Source organism: Balaenoptera ricei, chromosome 1 (genome assembly GCF_028023285.1).
Source record: "Balaenoptera ricei isolate mBalRic1 chromosome 1, mBalRic1.hap2, whole genome shotgun sequence".
Lineage (NCBI taxonomy): Eukaryota > Metazoa > Chordata > Mammalia > Artiodactyla > Balaenopteridae > Balaenoptera > Balaenoptera ricei.
The window spans coordinates 115,800,566-115,817,540 of record NC_082639.1 but is presented as its reverse complement, the minus strand read 5'-3'; the positions used below and the strand labels follow the sequence as shown (position 1 = coordinate 115,817,540).

At 37.0% G+C, this 16,975-nt stretch overlaps 1 protein-coding gene and 1 pseudogene across 1 annotated transcript in view; both read left to right on the top strand.

Annotated features, from left to right (window-relative positions):
* The first annotated feature begins 1,248 nt into the window (after window positions 1–1,248).
* LOC132366091 (olfactory receptor 6K2-like) lies at window positions 1,249–2,116 on the top strand (annotated as a pseudogene).
* A 6,254-nt stretch (window positions 2,117–8,370) lies between these two features.
* Window positions 8,371–16,975, top strand: part of SPTA1 (spectrin alpha, erythrocytic 1) — a 64,850-nt gene continuing 56,245 nt past the window's right edge. The window contains exons 1-6 of the mRNA XM_059902531.1: window positions 8,371–8,607; window positions 9,684–9,809; window positions 11,471–11,611; window positions 12,405–12,551; window positions 14,377–14,510; window positions 15,063–15,207. Coding sequence (XP_059758514.1) covers window positions 8,371–8,607; window positions 9,684–9,809; window positions 11,471–11,611; window positions 12,405–12,551; window positions 14,377–14,510; window positions 15,063–15,207 — 930 coding nt within the window. The remainder of the gene's footprint in view (window positions 8,608–9,683; window positions 9,810–11,470; window positions 11,612–12,404; window positions 12,552–14,376; window positions 14,511–15,062; window positions 15,208–16,975) is intronic.

Below are 16,975 nucleotides of genomic sequence, written 5' to 3'. Positions count from 1 at the left end.
ACTCTTCATCGCAGTGTGTGGGCCTTTCACTGTCACGGCCTCTCTTGTTGCGGGGCACAGACTCCAGACGTGCAGGCTCAGTAGTTGTGGCTCATGGGCTTAGTTGCTCCGTGGCATGTGGGATCTTCCCAGACCAGGGCTCGAACCCGTGTCCCCTGCATTGGCAGGCAGATTCTCAACCACTGCGCCACCAGGGAAGCCCAGGATTTTGTTTTTTTATGGCTGACTAATAATCCGTTGTGTGTGTGTGTCTGTGTGTGTGTGTATCACATCTTCTTTATCCATTTGAGCATCAATGGACACAGGTTGCTTCCATATCTTGGTTATTGTGGATAATGCTGCCATGAATGTAAGGGTGCAAATATATTTTCAAATTAGAGTTTTTGTGTTCTTTGGTTAAATATCCAGGAGTGGAATAGCTGGGTCATGTACTAGTTCTATTCTTAATTTTTTGAGAAATCTCCATACTATTTTCCATAATGGTTGCACTAATTTACAGTCTCATCAACAGCGTACAAGGATGTCTCCTATATGTGGGCTGTGTATGCCTTTCTATTGTGTTGGAGTCATGACTGCTTAAGTGTGCTGGTGTGCAAGCCTGCCTCCCACATTCACACATGTTTACTGAGCACTTATTAGTGTAAAACATCTGATTAAAATAGAGTATAAAAAGGAATTGGAGAAGCAGACAAGGTATTGTATTATTAACCATGATATAGAAAGTGCAAAATTAATTGCTATGGGAGTACCACAGAGAGATAAATTTAATCTAACTAGAATAATTCATTGGAAGTATTATTTGAGCTGAACCATGATTTATTCTTTATTCACCAGGAGAGGGGCTGATATAGAGGAAAGAAATGAAGGAAATATAAAGGGGACAATTCTGCTAATTATAAAGTTGTGTTCTTGGGTAACAGAGGCAATTGACTATATAAGCTGAATCTTACGGTGTGGCTAGCTAGGAGAAATACAGCAATTTATGCATTTGGAATATTGGTTCTTTTTAAGTGATCCCTCTCATTTGACCATATTACACAGCACATGGAACATAGTAAGCGCTGACCAAATACTTGAATGAACAAATAAAAATATAATAAATGAATTAATTGATTATCCAATTACTACTTCCTTTTTTCTTTCTATTTTTTTTTCTGCCCCACATTGAGAAGATTTTAAGTAAAAGTCAGACAGCAGTGATTGAATTCATATTCACTGGATTTTTTTTTTTTCTTCATTTGCAGGAAGATGAACGCTTATTTTTATATCTTGCTCCTAATTTACCTGTTTATCATCACTGGGACCCTTATGGTCTTCTTTTTCATCAAACTGGATTCCCACCTCCACACTCCTATGTATTTCTTCATCAGTGTCCTCTCCTTCCTGGAGATCTGGTATACTATAACCATCATCCACAAGATACTCTCCAATCAAGTCAGCGAGCAGAAGACCATTTCTCTGACTAAGTGCCTCCTGCATATGCATTTATTTTACTCTCTTGTCATTTCTGAGCTTTACAAACTCACCACCATGGCTACAGACAGATATCTGGCCATCTGCAACCCCTTCTATTACCCCACAATCATAACACCTCAGTCTTACACTCAGCTGACTGTAGGCTGTTGTTTCTGTGGCTTCTTCATGCCACTTCCTGAGATTGCTTGATATCTACACTATTATTTTGTGGTCCAAATCAAATTCAAAATATCTTTTGCAACTTTGACCTCATCCTGAATCTGACATGCATGAACACTGATAGATTATTTTAATCAAGGTTTTAGAAATTGTACATGCTGTGGAGATCATCATGGTTATACTGCTTGTGGTTTTGGGTTATGTTTGTATCATTGCAGTAATCCTACATTATCTGCTCTGTTGGCTGAAACCAAAGGCCTTTTCTACATGTGCTTCCCACCTTGCTATTTTCTTGATATTTTTTTGGAAATGTAGCCTTTACATCCCTGTGCTTCTCTACTAAGGATTCCTTTTCCTGTAGTGGCCATTAGCCCACTCTTTGCAGTGTTATGGCCATCCTTTAACTCAATTATCTAGTCTAAGGAGCAAAGAGATCAAGGAAGCCATAAAAGTGCACACATGCCAATCTACTATCAAATAAGACAAAAGACATACCCATTAACAAAGTATATTTATGCCAGTATCTGTATTTATGTTTTCAGTGTGTTGCTGCTGTGTTTATTTTTTCTGTGCACTGACTCTAAGTGGGACATTTATCCATCCAATCTCTGTTCACTTAGGAAATGTCCTCAGAGATTGATTAATCATGGAATACAAAGAAAATGGGTCAAAGGCTCACACAGTCCCGTCGTTTATTCTTTGAATCCAGAAGGACTCATAAAATTCTACCTCTGTCCTGACACTGTTGCAGCAAAAATAGAAATGAGACTTTTCTGATAAACAAGGAAAATTTGGAAATGATGAACAGGCTGGAGAAACAATATAAACAGGCCTGAAAGAGTTAAGCAATCTTGGTTATTCTTTAGCTGTTACTACTAACAAACACTTGTAACTAGACTTGTCCTTCACAAAACTGATTATTCTCTGACTCCATATGAATTACTCTTTGCACTTGGCATTTCTTCTCCCCTTACACTCCCTTGTAGCACTCTTCATTTCAGAAAGAAGGTCACGAGCCATAACTTCAGTGACAACAAACCAGTTTGCTGAGCTCCCTGGTGCCAGCTTTGGCCATGAATTTGCAGAAGAAAAGAAATGCAAGACCTTCACTACTTTAATCCTTATCACCTACCCCAGACCATGGGCCCCACGTATAAAATCTTTTCCGATTCCCCAAGGAGGGGGGCACAATTCTCGAGGTGTTAGCCTACTGTGTCTTCCCTTTGCCTGGCAAAGAAAATAAAAAGCCTCTCTATTTCTTATCTTCCAGTTCTCTGTCTCTGTATTTTTATTTAGCATAGGTGCACAGGGAGCCAAATTTGGCAAAACATCTCCTGCTATAATTAGCTGAAACAAGAAAGAAACAGTCTTTGTTTTGTGTTTCTGTAACACATTTCTTGAGCTTCTACTTAGTATGATTTTTATTCTATCCTGTGTCATGGTTTACATGTCTTCTGTGAGCGCTCTAGTTTGTGAACTCTTTAAAAGTAGGTATCTTATTTTGTTCATCTCTATATTCCCCATGCCTGTTAGAATTCTTTGCCCAGAGAAATGCTCAATAATGGTTCACAAAAAGAGTAAATAAACAGAGGTATTCTTTGTCTCCTGACAAAATTATAATTTATAAAAAAGTTATGTTATACAAAACTAAGGCTATTCACACATTCAACAGAGGATGGCAGGGGAGCCAGCGATAATGAATAAAGATAAGATACATAGTGTATTTACACTTAGAGTAATTTTTAATAGTGAAATGAAGCAATGTCACAGATAACCCACTTAAATTTCAATGACTGGCCTTTATTTACATGTTTAATAAGATTTTATTGATATCTTGGGAATCTAAACCCTTAAATATAAGAATTAAACTTCATAGTTTAGTCATGGTTATAAAGGAAATAATGTCTAGTCCTGGCTCCTACTTTCCTTTATTCTAATAAGAAATATTTTTTTTAGTTGTGCTCTTTCTTCCCTGAGTAGGACCATGTCACCAAAAATGCCATTTTTATAAAGTTTGTAAAGATTTAGGCCTATATGGTTTCCTTAAGGGTTGCTGTACTCAGAGATAATTATCACTGGATGGAAACATTCAGCAATTTTATATAAGATTTTCTAATGATACATTGCAAATCATTCTTTAAAAGTTAAGCACTTCAGATTTCTGATTCAGAACAAAATATATGACTTGAAGTAAATGAAATATATGTGCTTGGCATTATTCATAACAATAAAAATTCTTTTTTGTGTATATTTAAATAAAGTGCTTTTTAATCAACCATCTAAATTAAGTCATATAAAAATTCTCTGGAATAAGTAGCCTTGTCATTACTATTCCCATTATATACTTAATAAAATTTAAGCAAATTTCCAATATTCATCTGATTATAAAATGGTAGAATTGAGTCTTCAGATTAGATGGTTTCAGTTTCAAATCCAGTGCACTTTCCATTATCCCAAGGTCTTTTTCAATTATAATTACATAGTTTGTTGTTAAAGGAGACATCATGGGTTTTGTTTTTTCTTATTCACATTGAATAATAATACCAAATAAATAAAACAGAAAAATAATAAAATAAGTAAGGGAGAGTGAGAGAAGATAATGGTAAGGGAAAAAAAGAGTTTTATTTTTTATTATAGGATTGTAAACTTTAATTATGTAATTTTCCTTATAGAGTTAAGGGACAAATAACTTTAGAGGACCAGAAGAGATAAGAGTTAAAGTGGATACAGTTCACTGCAAAAAGGTCTTTCTATTTTTTTGAATGACAATATTTAATATTTTAACCCATTTAGGAGACAACTATTTGAGACCTTTTAAAATGAGAACTAACTCTAGAGAAACAAAAATAAAATTTTAAAAATAAAATAATGATGACTTCTATTCCATGGGAAAACTTAGTTTTACGTTAAAGTTAACATATTTTTCCTTGTTGGTAAATGGGCTGAGAAAGTTGAACTCCAAAATATCCACAGTAAGCATATGAATTTTAGTGTTGCAAATTGGGGAGACTTTAGAATTTGGGGATATAAAGCATCTCTTGGAGCTTCTGAGTCCAGGAAAAGAAGATCTGATAACTAAGAAGAGACTCAGGCAAGCTGGGCAGTGCTGATAAAACTAGTGTGTGAAGCACAGTTCTGCCCAGAGCTGATAACCATGATCAAATAAAACAGCTCTCCAAATTACTCCCACCCTGTAAAACTGAATATAAGACTTCTCTTTAATGAAGCTGTCTGTGATCAACTCACGCTTTCCCTGTAACCTCTTAGCATTCATTTATATACATGGCTACATGCAATTTTAAAGATTATACATGATTCTAAACGTCTACAGTGTCTCTCATACATTCTTTACCTATGTCCCCTGTACTCAAGGCCTCCATGTCCTCAGAGCCAATAAACATTCTTGGAAAACTATAATAGTGGCAAGAAGGTCAGAGGTCCAAGTGTTAAGCTACCAGGGTTTAAGAGTTTTCCATCATGCCCTTCCATCAATCCCAAGGAGACACCCTGATACTTGTACTAATAATGGTAAACATGCTCAGAGACTGAAGAAACTCTGTCAATCTAAAGGGAGTGAGAAGATAGGGTGGGACTGAATTTAAAGTCAGCAGCAGCCAGAGTGGCAGCCAGGGTGTTGGCACAGAAACTATTAGCATGAATCTCTCCTGGGTGCGACAACTGAAAACTCAAAGAACACTTCTGTCTTGATGTATAAATTCTCTTCCTTGTCTCATGTGCACTTTCACATTGATGCCTGCTCTAATGACTATTGTTCTGGTCCACTTTTATTCTATTTCATGATGACCAATCCTGCTAATTGGGTCCTAATATTTCTTTGGTTACAATGCTATCACATGGTTGACACTCTTGGTGAGAAGATCCTGGAATAAGTCAACCAGAAATATTGGTGGACTAAGAGAAGATTGACTAAAATAGATGAGTGGCATGATGGTCACACTCACATGGATTTTATCCTTTGTTTAAATACTTACAAACCAAACAACCATGGGATGAGACTACCTCTCAGAGACTACTTTTGTTTTCTCATATAAAAATGAGGTTGATAATATCTGCTTCACAGAATCTTCTAAAGAGTAGAAATTAATGTAAATTAATCATGTCAATATATAAATTAAGACACGGTAGATTCGAATTGATTCTTATCTCTTGGATAAAGATTAAAAATATATTTCCTCCCTAACCAACTCCAGTCAGAGTTTCCCTGGTTCATGTGATATAATGTATTCTCTAATATTTGTGTTCATGCTTTTAGCACCCAAATTTGATTTTAATATAAAGAAACTATGTGAAAAAGTAAATATTATATTTTCAAGAAGAGAATTTAAAGCTCTCTCAATTTCATTGGGTGAGATGATCCAGGAAGAAAGGAAACTAGAAATGTAGAACCTTGATCTGCCCTAGTAGACCATGAAAGCTAGATTATTCAAATTGGATTTATATTGGAATGAAGTTTGGCATGGATAGACCCACTGTTTTTTAGGAGGGTCTGAAACCATCCCACTGTTTTCTTTTGGTTTGTTTGTTTCATTTTTGTAAAGTTGCCTAAAAGAACTATATATATATATATGTTTGGAGAAGGATTTCTGTTTCTTTTCTCTCCATTAAAAATAATACATAAATTAGGATGACTTTTATCCTACAGTTTAGAACTTTGTCCAATTTTCAAATATTTTATGAATTCATTAGTTTGTCAAATGAAATATCCTAATTTTTGTTTCACAAAATGCAAATAAAAAAGCATATATCTTACTTCCTTTGTTCTTTTTATTTAAATGATTAAGGGTAAGGCTAAATCAGACTTTAAAAACCCAATCTGTGAGGCAAAGAATAAAATTTTCTTTCTATTTTGACAAAGGCTCTACAGCAAGAATTAGGATGTCTTGTTGCTTAAAGGATGCTAAAAATTTGTAGTTGGGTTTTGACGGAGTCGTTGATTTGCATTTCCTAGAGATAGGCTAGAACAAGAACATATGTATGCCCTGAGTTCTTGTAATTCTGCACAGAGTGTGAAGAATGGGCATTCCAGAATTCCTTCCTGATTTACAACTGTCAGATATAAAATCTAAAACTAATCAAAGAAACAAAACACCATCTTAACACTGCCTCTATCTTACATCTATAACTGAGTTTTTTTCTAATTTTTCATTCTAAAAATTTTGCTTTCATTTTTTATAAAGTCCTGTTGAAAAACTTTGAAAACCATAGTCCCGCAAGCCGCTGAGTCACCCAGCATCTGTGAAAGTTAGCAGCTGCCTCAGCTGAATCTGTCTCCTGAAGATAATGTAGATTGTAGCTGGCGGGATTCTGGCCCAAGTAAAGGGCTATTTTTTTTCGTTGTCTTGCCACATATGTAACGTTTCTCTCATCTCTATCTGAATTAGACTAGACAACTACATGTGAATTGTTTCTCTTTCTCTCTCTTTCTCTCTCTCTCTCTCTCTCTCTCTCTCTCTGTCTTTTGGATACATTTTATTTTGACAGGTTCTTGACCTTTAGGAAAAGCTTAACACTTTCCAAAGGAAACCGTGAGTACAGAATTCTTTACAGTACAATTTGTCACCAATATAATTAGGAAAGCTGTCTCCTTTGACTTTTCTGTACTATCTTTGACAGGATCAGCAATTGTTTCTTGATTCTTAAGAAGTAAAGAAGTTTAATTTTAACTCTTTTTATGAATGTCTCACTTTAAACAATGACCTTGAGCTTTTGACTATGCAGCACCAAAATCTAGCAATGACCTGTTTACATGGGTTCACATGGAGAACAACCTAGTAACTTGGAGCAAAGTAACACACAGTAAAGGTTTGAGTCTCCATAGAAGGATTTAATTCTATAGCCAAACTTGTAAAGGCCATCCACAGAATAGCAATTATGTATAGCAGAAGGAGACTAAAATTTAAGCTTTATATTGAATGTTTTCATTGGGGTAAGCTAGGAAAACTATGCTTATATCCAGAAGAATGAAGGTGGACCCTATGGAGATTTTGCTGAATGTTGTCACAAATAGGTTGGATTCTACTATAGGAAAATAATATTTTATGTTGTTTGATAGTAATATAATGTTTTATATAGCAAAAGCCAATTACTGAGATGCTAATAATTTGAAATTTGTGATAATTAGGTTGCAAATGTGCCAAACTTTTGATTTGTAGTGTTTATAAATAAAGCAAATAAAAAGAGTAAACAATATATTAGTTATATTTTTATGTAAGAAGAATTCAATCTTTTCAAACTTTGGGATATATCATTCATCAAGTTAATTGCAAGCCATTTTTATTTATTCATTCAATTAAGTTCATCCTTATCAGTACATGTTAACACCTTTTCAGCCTTTGAAAGCAATAAAATTATATTTCTTTTTTATCAATCTGAAACTCTGTGATTTTGCTAATTTAAACTTGTCTTCGATTATTAGTCCAATAAGAAGCATTTATTGAACTTTATTAAGTTTATTAAATTTATTAATGTTAGCACACACTTATGTGAAAAGTTGGAAAAGTTTTCTGAATGATCAAGAATTATTAGCCTAAGTTGTAGCTGTTTATGGTTAAAATTATATAAATGTACTACAGTTTTTCTAAAAACAGGCTTTTATAGGCTTAAAGATATCTGAACATAAGTCCAATATGAGTAAATGCCTTGAGACATATAAAAGGACAGTATACTAGAGATCTGAGAACCAGCAATAGGTAGAAGCTTTTTAACTTGCAGGCTATGGAGAGTGGTGGACCAAAGGTGCTGGAAACAGCAGAAGAGATCCAGGAGAGGCGTCAGGAGGTGTTGAACCGGTACCAAAGGTTCAAGCAACTGGTTGCTGAGAGGGGTCAGAAGCTTGAAGATTCCTATCACTACCAGGTTTTCATACGAGATGCAGATGACCTCGAGAAATGGATCTTGGAGAAAATCAAGATTGCAGGCGATAAAAGCTATGAAGACCCAACTAACATACAGGTCATTTAGTTTCATTGACTTCCCCAGAGTAGACTCTAAGATCTCTAGGGAGGGAAACATTTTCATAATGTAGGTGTGCATCTGGTAAACTGTAAAGGGATGATGTAACAGAAAGATTAGACTTTGGGGACTGTAATTCTGTCTTTAAATAACACGTCTTCAACTCCTTAAGCCTCAATGTCTTATTTACAAAGGGAACTCATTCTAGATAATACTTTATAAATTCATTCTGAAGTTAACCCATGGGCCAAACACTGAGAATTCAAAGAATTTATGACACACTATGTGATTTCAATATTTTGTGACATTAAGGATGGAATTGAGGTGAAGAGACATCAATGTTTCTGAAACAACTGCTCTTCGCTCTCTTCAGAAAGATATGATTTAACCAGGGTTTTTCCCAAATGACTATTCATGCCTCTTGTTAAGTTCAAATGAGAGGTGTCAGGTGGAGAGTTTTGGTGGAAGCTCCCACTCCTACTTGTACAATGTTATAGAAAGAGGCACAGTCAGGATCAGAAGAAAGGCTTGCATGCCTAAAATATGCAATGGATATTGGAGAGGAAGCACCTGGAACAAGAACAAAGTGTTATCTACTAAATGGATCAATTTATATATGACAGCAAAAGCATAATCTGGCATGCAAAAACCTCTCAATTAAAGAAAAAAGCCATTGTTGCCATGATCATCTTCCTCATTCTTCACTACTTTCAGTAATATTTAGTTCCTCTTTTCTGAAGAGGAAAAACTCTGTGTTACATTATTTCATTTCCACAGAAGGCAATTGAGAATTTAAAATAATATTTACTGGAAATTCCTCGAAGGCAGTGGGGACTGGAAAAAAACTTCCTCTATGGTCCTGGACATTGAGCCTTGGACCCTTTGAAAACCTAAGTGCAGTGGTGCCACCACCACTTCTTTTAGGATACGTCTCCTCCAGATATGGTCATAGGTTATCACTTAATCTAGGTTGGGAAACAAGTAGTTCTGACTGTAAGAAAGAAGAGGAATAAAAGAACATCCCTTCCAGGGAGACCAGGCTGCATTAGCCATAAACTCTGATTTCTAATCTTCAGGGGAAATATCAGAAGCATGAATCCTTTGAAGCAGAGGTGCAAGCAAAATCGAGGGTCATTCCTGAGCTGGAAGAAACCAGGAAAGTTCGATTTCCTGAGGGGCATTTTGCCCATGAGGACACCAAGGTAAATTTATGGCAGGGCTCTGTGAGAGATGTTTATAATTAAGTTATTATGTTGATTATGTTATCAGAGTTTTAATTGATTACAACAGGTATAAACCTTGATATAACTGGCTTGGAACCATGGTACTGCCTTTTATCTTTTACTTGGGTTGGGGCAGGAAAAATGATGGGATGTCCTAGTGTTCCTTTGAGTGGGGAGAAGAGCTATGATACAAAGCTGTCATCAAACAGCATCACATTCCTGCTTATGCCACCACAGTATAGGTGGCTCAAGATCAAACCTACTTCAACCCAGATGAATTGGTTTTCTGAAATGTCCTTTCTACTTAATTCTTCTAGCCTCAGGGTCCTTGTCCCTTAAACTCTCTAAACAAGGGATGCTCTTTCTTTGAATCTTCTCCGAAATCTTTCTCCCTTTGTCTATGATGTCTCTTTCTCTTCACAGCCCACATACTATGACTACTATTGTAGTCCTCCATACCCTCTCATCTGTTCATTTTGGGGGAAAAAAAACCTCCTAAAATCCCTTGTCTTCCCTAAACCCTGAAGACTGAAGATCACCACCACTATGGAACCCATTATTAATGTATCAGCTTTTTTTCTGACGTAATTCATATACTCTTCCAACAAGTTTGTGTTGATACAGTCAATTCAGGTTCTTTTTCGTATAAGTGAATTTTTTTTACTGTTTAAATATTTTTAAAAAATTTCAAAACAAATTTGTGTTATATTTAAAAATTAGGGCTGTAGTTCCATATTTAGCAAACAAATTCTAGTTTGCTTTACTGTCAACAAAACATGGTCAGGCGATACAGACATTAACCAGAATAAACCTTATTAGAAAGAAGACTCTGTAACAAGAAAATCTCAAATTTTATTTATTGTCATAAAATAAAAATCATTTTGTATAATTTATACAAAAACCAATCCCTTACATTAATTAAAATATTTGTGAAATGTTTGAAACATCTTCACATCTATCAGACTCACTGGGGCTATATCAGTCTGTACCACGGCAGGATGCAGAGATAAATGTGGTCTACATGTTACATGTTACCTTAGGGCCATGAAGTAGTTGAAAAATACAAGAATCTTGAAGGCATAACATATATGACACCTTCAATTTTACAGTATATGTAAAATCTGCTCTTCTAAGCTAACTTGGCGTTAGGGCCCTCAACTATATACTCCCAAATTCTCATTGCTTTGGTACCACTATTTCCTTTATAAGTCAGAAAAACGTTGTAACTCTTATCCTTTCTGACAAACAGTCCATGCTAAGTTTTTTCTATGCCTTTTTCAGTACTTTGAACACCCTCTGCCCATTGTCTACCTATCAAAATTCTATCTATCCCTCAAGGTCCAATTCAAATGAGCACTCTTTCATAAATTCTTATTCTATCCTGTCTTATTGTCTGTAATCACTTCATCCTCTAAAACCCCAAAACATTATTAAGTTTTTTCTATTATGGAAGATCATATGGTTTAATTGTTATTCACATACATGTCCTATTTCCTCCTTTAAATATCTGTTGCTCAATTAATGCCCGAGTGAAGGGGAGGAGGGATTTTTATCCAGGTCCCTCTCTGCACAGGTTTCTGAGTCTATACCTGCTGCTCCACAGCAGGTACTGTGCCTGAGTGGTTTTACTTTCCCCATAGGTCCTTCTGGAGGAACTCAGCCACCTGTGGGACCTGCTGCTGGAGCTGACTCAAGAGAAGGGCACCCTGCTGCTGCAGGCCCTGAAGCTTCAGCAGTACTTACAGGAGTGTGCTGACATCTTGGAGTGGATTGGAGACAAGGTATAGGACCAAACAGTATACATATAGGACTTCCCATCCATCTGCCCCAGACACCCATAGCCATTTAATGCAGACCTTTCATAAAGAAGTCAGGATGTCTCTTCCTGGGCTTAGTTCCTTGGAAGAAAGAGGAATGTTGGCAAAGATTTAGGGGTATTCTGGAGGTAGTTAACATTGTAGGGGGATAAGTCTAAATGTATGCATCTGAATATGAAGAAGACAAGACTTACACAAAAACTGCATTGAAAGATGATCTAGGATTGTCCCCGTTCTACCTTCCATGAGCCTTCACTCCTAGATTTTCGCTCTTACTCTGTGTCCAGCTTAGAGCATTGCAGTTCTTTACCTAATTCTTTGTCTCTCAGTACCTATAACTAGGGAGGTTTTTATTTTCTACATACTTAAAGAATAATCCTATGGTTAGGACTGAACATTTACACAAGCAAGTGCATAGCACAATACTTTTGTAAATGCTCAGTATGTTGAATTGAGTAGAACCAGGATGAATTTATTTTTCAGGTTCCAAAACACAAAAGGGTGTTCCCAGGGGCTTTTGCTAACAATGTTCCTGGTCTCTCCAAAGAATTACCCCAAAGACCACTGTTCCCTGGGCCAGAATGCCACCTCAGGAAATACACTGCTGCTTCTGGCTCTTTCCTGAAGGGTTCTCCCAAGTTCCACCAGTATCTACTTCTGAGTTATCCTGGGAATGTGAGCAAGGATTTTGGGCATTTGACCTGCAGGAATTCCTAAATGTTTACGGGCGACTTAACGGAGTTTTCTCTGTCTACAGGAGGCTATAGTGACATCAGTGGAGTTGGGTGAGGACTGGGAGCGCACAGAGGTTCTGCATAAGAAGTTTGAAGATTTCCAAGCGGATCTGGCAGTTCGAAAGGAGAGAGTGAATGGAGTGAACCAATATGCCAATGAGTGTGCTGAGGTGAGGTGGGAAACAAGAGAGCCAAGCCAGGGAAAGGGTTTGATCTTCAAGAAGACTCTCTGGCCATTAGTAGATGGGACATGAAAGATATAGGACATTGTGAGAAAGCAGAGGTATGCTTGTCCCTGGAGCAACATGCCCGGAGCAGTTTCCTTTCCTTTCTGAATTTATCCCTTGCCAGTCCACGGAAATGGAGATGTGAGTGAGTGAGTGTATATGTGTTTACATAAAGGAATTCAATCCACAATGGGGTTACTCCTGCACCATGCAGTACATTGATTTCTCAAATTTATGAAGCACTCTTTCTTCATGAAGAAGAACCAGAATAAAGTGGCAAAGAATATAAAATAATGGTGGGCTATCATAATATATATGATATCATTAAACTAATTTTTTTTGTGTTTTGGGGGGAAGGGAAAAGGAGGCAGATTTACCTTCATTTTCTTAAGTGCTTAGATAAGTTTTTAATTTCTGGGCATCTAAAAACTCAGTGTGTGAATCAATAATCCTAACATATGTGAGAACTGGGAAGTCAGTCTGATTTTATATGTACATGAAGGAATTAGAAATTCTAACAGTTGGCTATCATGCTTTTCCATTTAAGGTTTCATTATCACTGCAACTTTATAATGGGAATGATGTTTCTGTGTTAATAGAACCAAGATTTCAGGATGAATGGGTACTGGAGTAGGGGAAAATAACATATTTCTCAATTTTTTTCCAGGCCACGTTTCCAACAGTCCCCAAATTTTCTCCCTCTATCACCTTTTTCTTATTGTGGAGATTTTTAAGTTAGCTATTACTATCTACCAAACTACCACAAACAACCTATTTTTTTCAGTGAATCAGATTCACTGATTCATGATTCAGTGACTCAGCTGCTCAGCTGGGTTATTCTGCTGATCTCACCTGGTATTCTTAAGTAACTGCAGTTATACAATGAGTCAGTTGGGCTAGAGGGTCTAAAATGGCCTTGCTCCCATGTCTGGAGATTTAGCAAGGAAAATGAAGGTTTTCTCCATATGCTCTCTCATCTTTCAGTAGATCATGCTTTTTTATGTGTTCCAAGAAGGTAAGAACAGAAGCTGAAAGGCCTCTTGATGCCTAAGTGCTGGGGCTCATAGAATATCATTTCTATTTATAAGCAAGGAAGGAGAAGCAGAAAATTCAGTCTGATGAGGCTTCAAAATAGAAATGGAAATGGGAATAAATGGGGATAGGAGGAGTAGGGAGACTTGGGCATTTGGGAACTACTCAAAATTGTCAAGTATCAAAATGGGCTGATGCTGCTAGTTTAATCTAGTATTCATAAATCTCATTGCTTCAGTTAGTTTGCAAAAATGTGTGAAGTTTTCTGCAAAATTAAGTTTATCTGCATGTCTGTATAATTCTGCAAAGAGGGAAATAGCTCTCATTAGATTCTCAAAGGTATCAGGACCCCAAAAGAACCAAGACACACAGTATTAGAGTTTTGAAAAATTAAGTCAGATTTCACAAAGGGAATTTTCTCTTCTTTTCCTTGGTTTCCAGGATCTTGAGGGGAGTTAGCAGACATCAACATGATAGAGTTCTGAAAATAATGAGGTTGGACAACCTGTGTTAGTAAGCTAGTCTGGAGCTGTGGGCAAAAGATACAATATCTGGCGGTTTGGTTTTCTAGATTTTGGTGATGTGGATCAAGTAAGAGTTAGGGAGCAGGGCTAAGGTGAAGTGTAATATCTGGCTAAATGGCCATCCTCCACTTCTGACAAAGTATGGACCAATGTGAAATAAGAAGTGTTTAAATGATTTTTTGCATTAGTCCAGCATTGACTTTCTCCCATAGGAAAAGCATCCTGAGCTGCCCTTGATTCAGTCAAAGCAGGAGGAAGTGAATGCAGCCTGGGAGCGGCTCCATGGTCTGGCTCTCCAACGACAGAAAATGCTGTCCAGTTCTGCAGACCTCCAGCGATTCAAAAGGTAGGAATCTCACCAATGAACTGTAGGAAACTGCAAGAGCACCATGTTTGTTATTTGTGTTAGCCTCTGTCTACTGTTAGCAATTAGTGGCCAATACCTCTAAAAAAAGAAACTCATGTGCTTGCCTTTAAGACAACAAGGGAGAGAGTAGTTAAGAAAATTGTGACCCACTCTATAGCCAATTATGTGTCTAATGGAGATTAAAGCAATACAAATAGCACTGGTAAATTAGTGATGGAAGCTCTGCAGAGGCAAGAAAAGCAGATTAAGAACTGGAAGGGAATGGAGGGTGAAGTTGGGAAGAAGGACATTCGTGAAGAGCTGACCCAGGTGTAGGAAGTATATCCGGAGGCTCAATTGTCAGGATGCCCAAGTCTCTAACTCTCAATGGAAACCATTAAAAGCAAGAACACTTTACATTACTTTTTTGCTAGTGTGGGGCAAAATAGGGTAATTTCTGACTGAGTGAGCTAGACTGGTCCTTGCTGTGTGCTGTTTGCCCTGGAATGCCTGCCTTCTTCCTTTGCTGGAGCTCATGGAGATGTCTGACAGGGATGTGACTGAAGCCATCCAGTGGATTAAGGAGAAGGAGCCTCAAGTCACCTCTGAGGACTATGGCAAAGACCTTGTGAGCTCTGAGGCACTGTTTCACAGTCACAAGACACTTGAGAGGAACCTTGCAGTCATGAATGACAAGGTAAGCCTGTTGGAGGAATGACTAATCCCTTGAGCTAGAAGAGGCATTTGGTGTTCATCTCGTCTCCATAGGACACAGTAAATTCACTATTTCAATGAAGGAGATATTTTGTGCCACTTGAATATACCTCCTTATTCTAGTTTATAACTTTTACATGAATCTTGGATATCTCTTATTTTATTTAATTATTTTTATTTAAATATACATATATGTTTTATATATGCTTATGTTTTTGTAATATATTTCATAATTTAAACCAAAATAGATAGCTTCAAGAATGGTTTCCTAATCTCACTCAGTACCCTATGGCCAGAGAGTCTTTTCTTTTATCTAATTATGCTTTCTCCTGTTGGAACTGAACCTTGTTTCTTTTTGTCCTTCACTGAGTCAAAAAGGAGTAAGCTTCTTCTTCCCCTTTTATAATAAACTCAGACAGTTAAAACACATTACTAGCTCATGCAGCTGAATATCAAAAAAACAAACAACCCAATCCAAAAGTGGGCAGAAGACCTAAATAGACATTTCTCCAAAGAAGATATACAGATGGCCAACAAACACATGAAAGAATGCTCACCATCACTAATCATTAGAGAAATGCAAATCAAAACTACAATGAGGTATCACCTCACACCAGTCAGAATGGCCATCATCAAATAGTCTACAAACAATAAATGCTAGAGAGGGTGTGGAGAAAAGGGAACCCTCTTGCACTGTTGGTGGGAATGTAAGTTGATACAGCCACTATGGAGACCAGTATGGAGGTTCTTAAAAAACTGAAAATAGAACTACCATACGACCCAGCAATCCCACTACTGGGCATATACCCTGAGGAAACCATAATTCAAAAAGAGTCGTGTACCACAATGTTCATTATAGCACTATTTACAATAGCCAGGACATGGAAGCAACCTAAGTGTCCATTGACAGGTGAATGGATAAAGAAGATGTGGCACATATATACAATGGAATATTACTCAGCCATAAAAAGAAATGAAATTGAGTTATCTGTAGTGAAGTGGATGGACCTAGAGTCTGTCATACAGAGTGAAGTAAGTCAGAAAGAGAAAAACAAATACCGTATGCTAACACATATATATATAATCTAAAAAAACAATAACAACAACAAAAAATGGTTCTGAAGAACCTAGGGGCAGGACAGAATAAAGATGCAGATGTAGAGAATGGACTTGAGGACACAGGGAGGGGGAAGGATAAGCTGAGACAAAGTGAGAGAGTGGTATGGACTTATATATACTACCAAATGTAAAATAGACAGCTAGTGGGAAGCAGCTGCATAGCACAGGGAGATCTGCTCAGTGCTGTGTGACCACCTAGAGTGGTGGGATAGGGAGATGCAAGAGGGAGAAGATATGGTGATATATGTATATGTATAGCTGATTCACTTTGTTATAAAGCAGAAACTAACACATCATTGTAAAGCAATTATACTCCAATAAATATGTTAAAAAAAAAACAAAACACATTACTAAACCCACCTTTGGGTTTTCTTCTGGAAACTGGAAAACCCCAGTTCCTATACCTACAGTAGGTATAGACACACTAGAAATTGGAGCAAGCCTGTTTTCTTGAATGATTCCCATTCTTACTTCTTCCCGTCACAACTTAACCATAACTTTAATTACGTCTGAGCTTCTACAGTGGAGTCAGCCCACAGGAAGATCCCTACTTGCTATGCTTTAATCATAGCTCTGTCCCTGGGTCCAGTTTCTGAAAATGATTTCACCATTCTACTTCTTTTGTTCTTCCT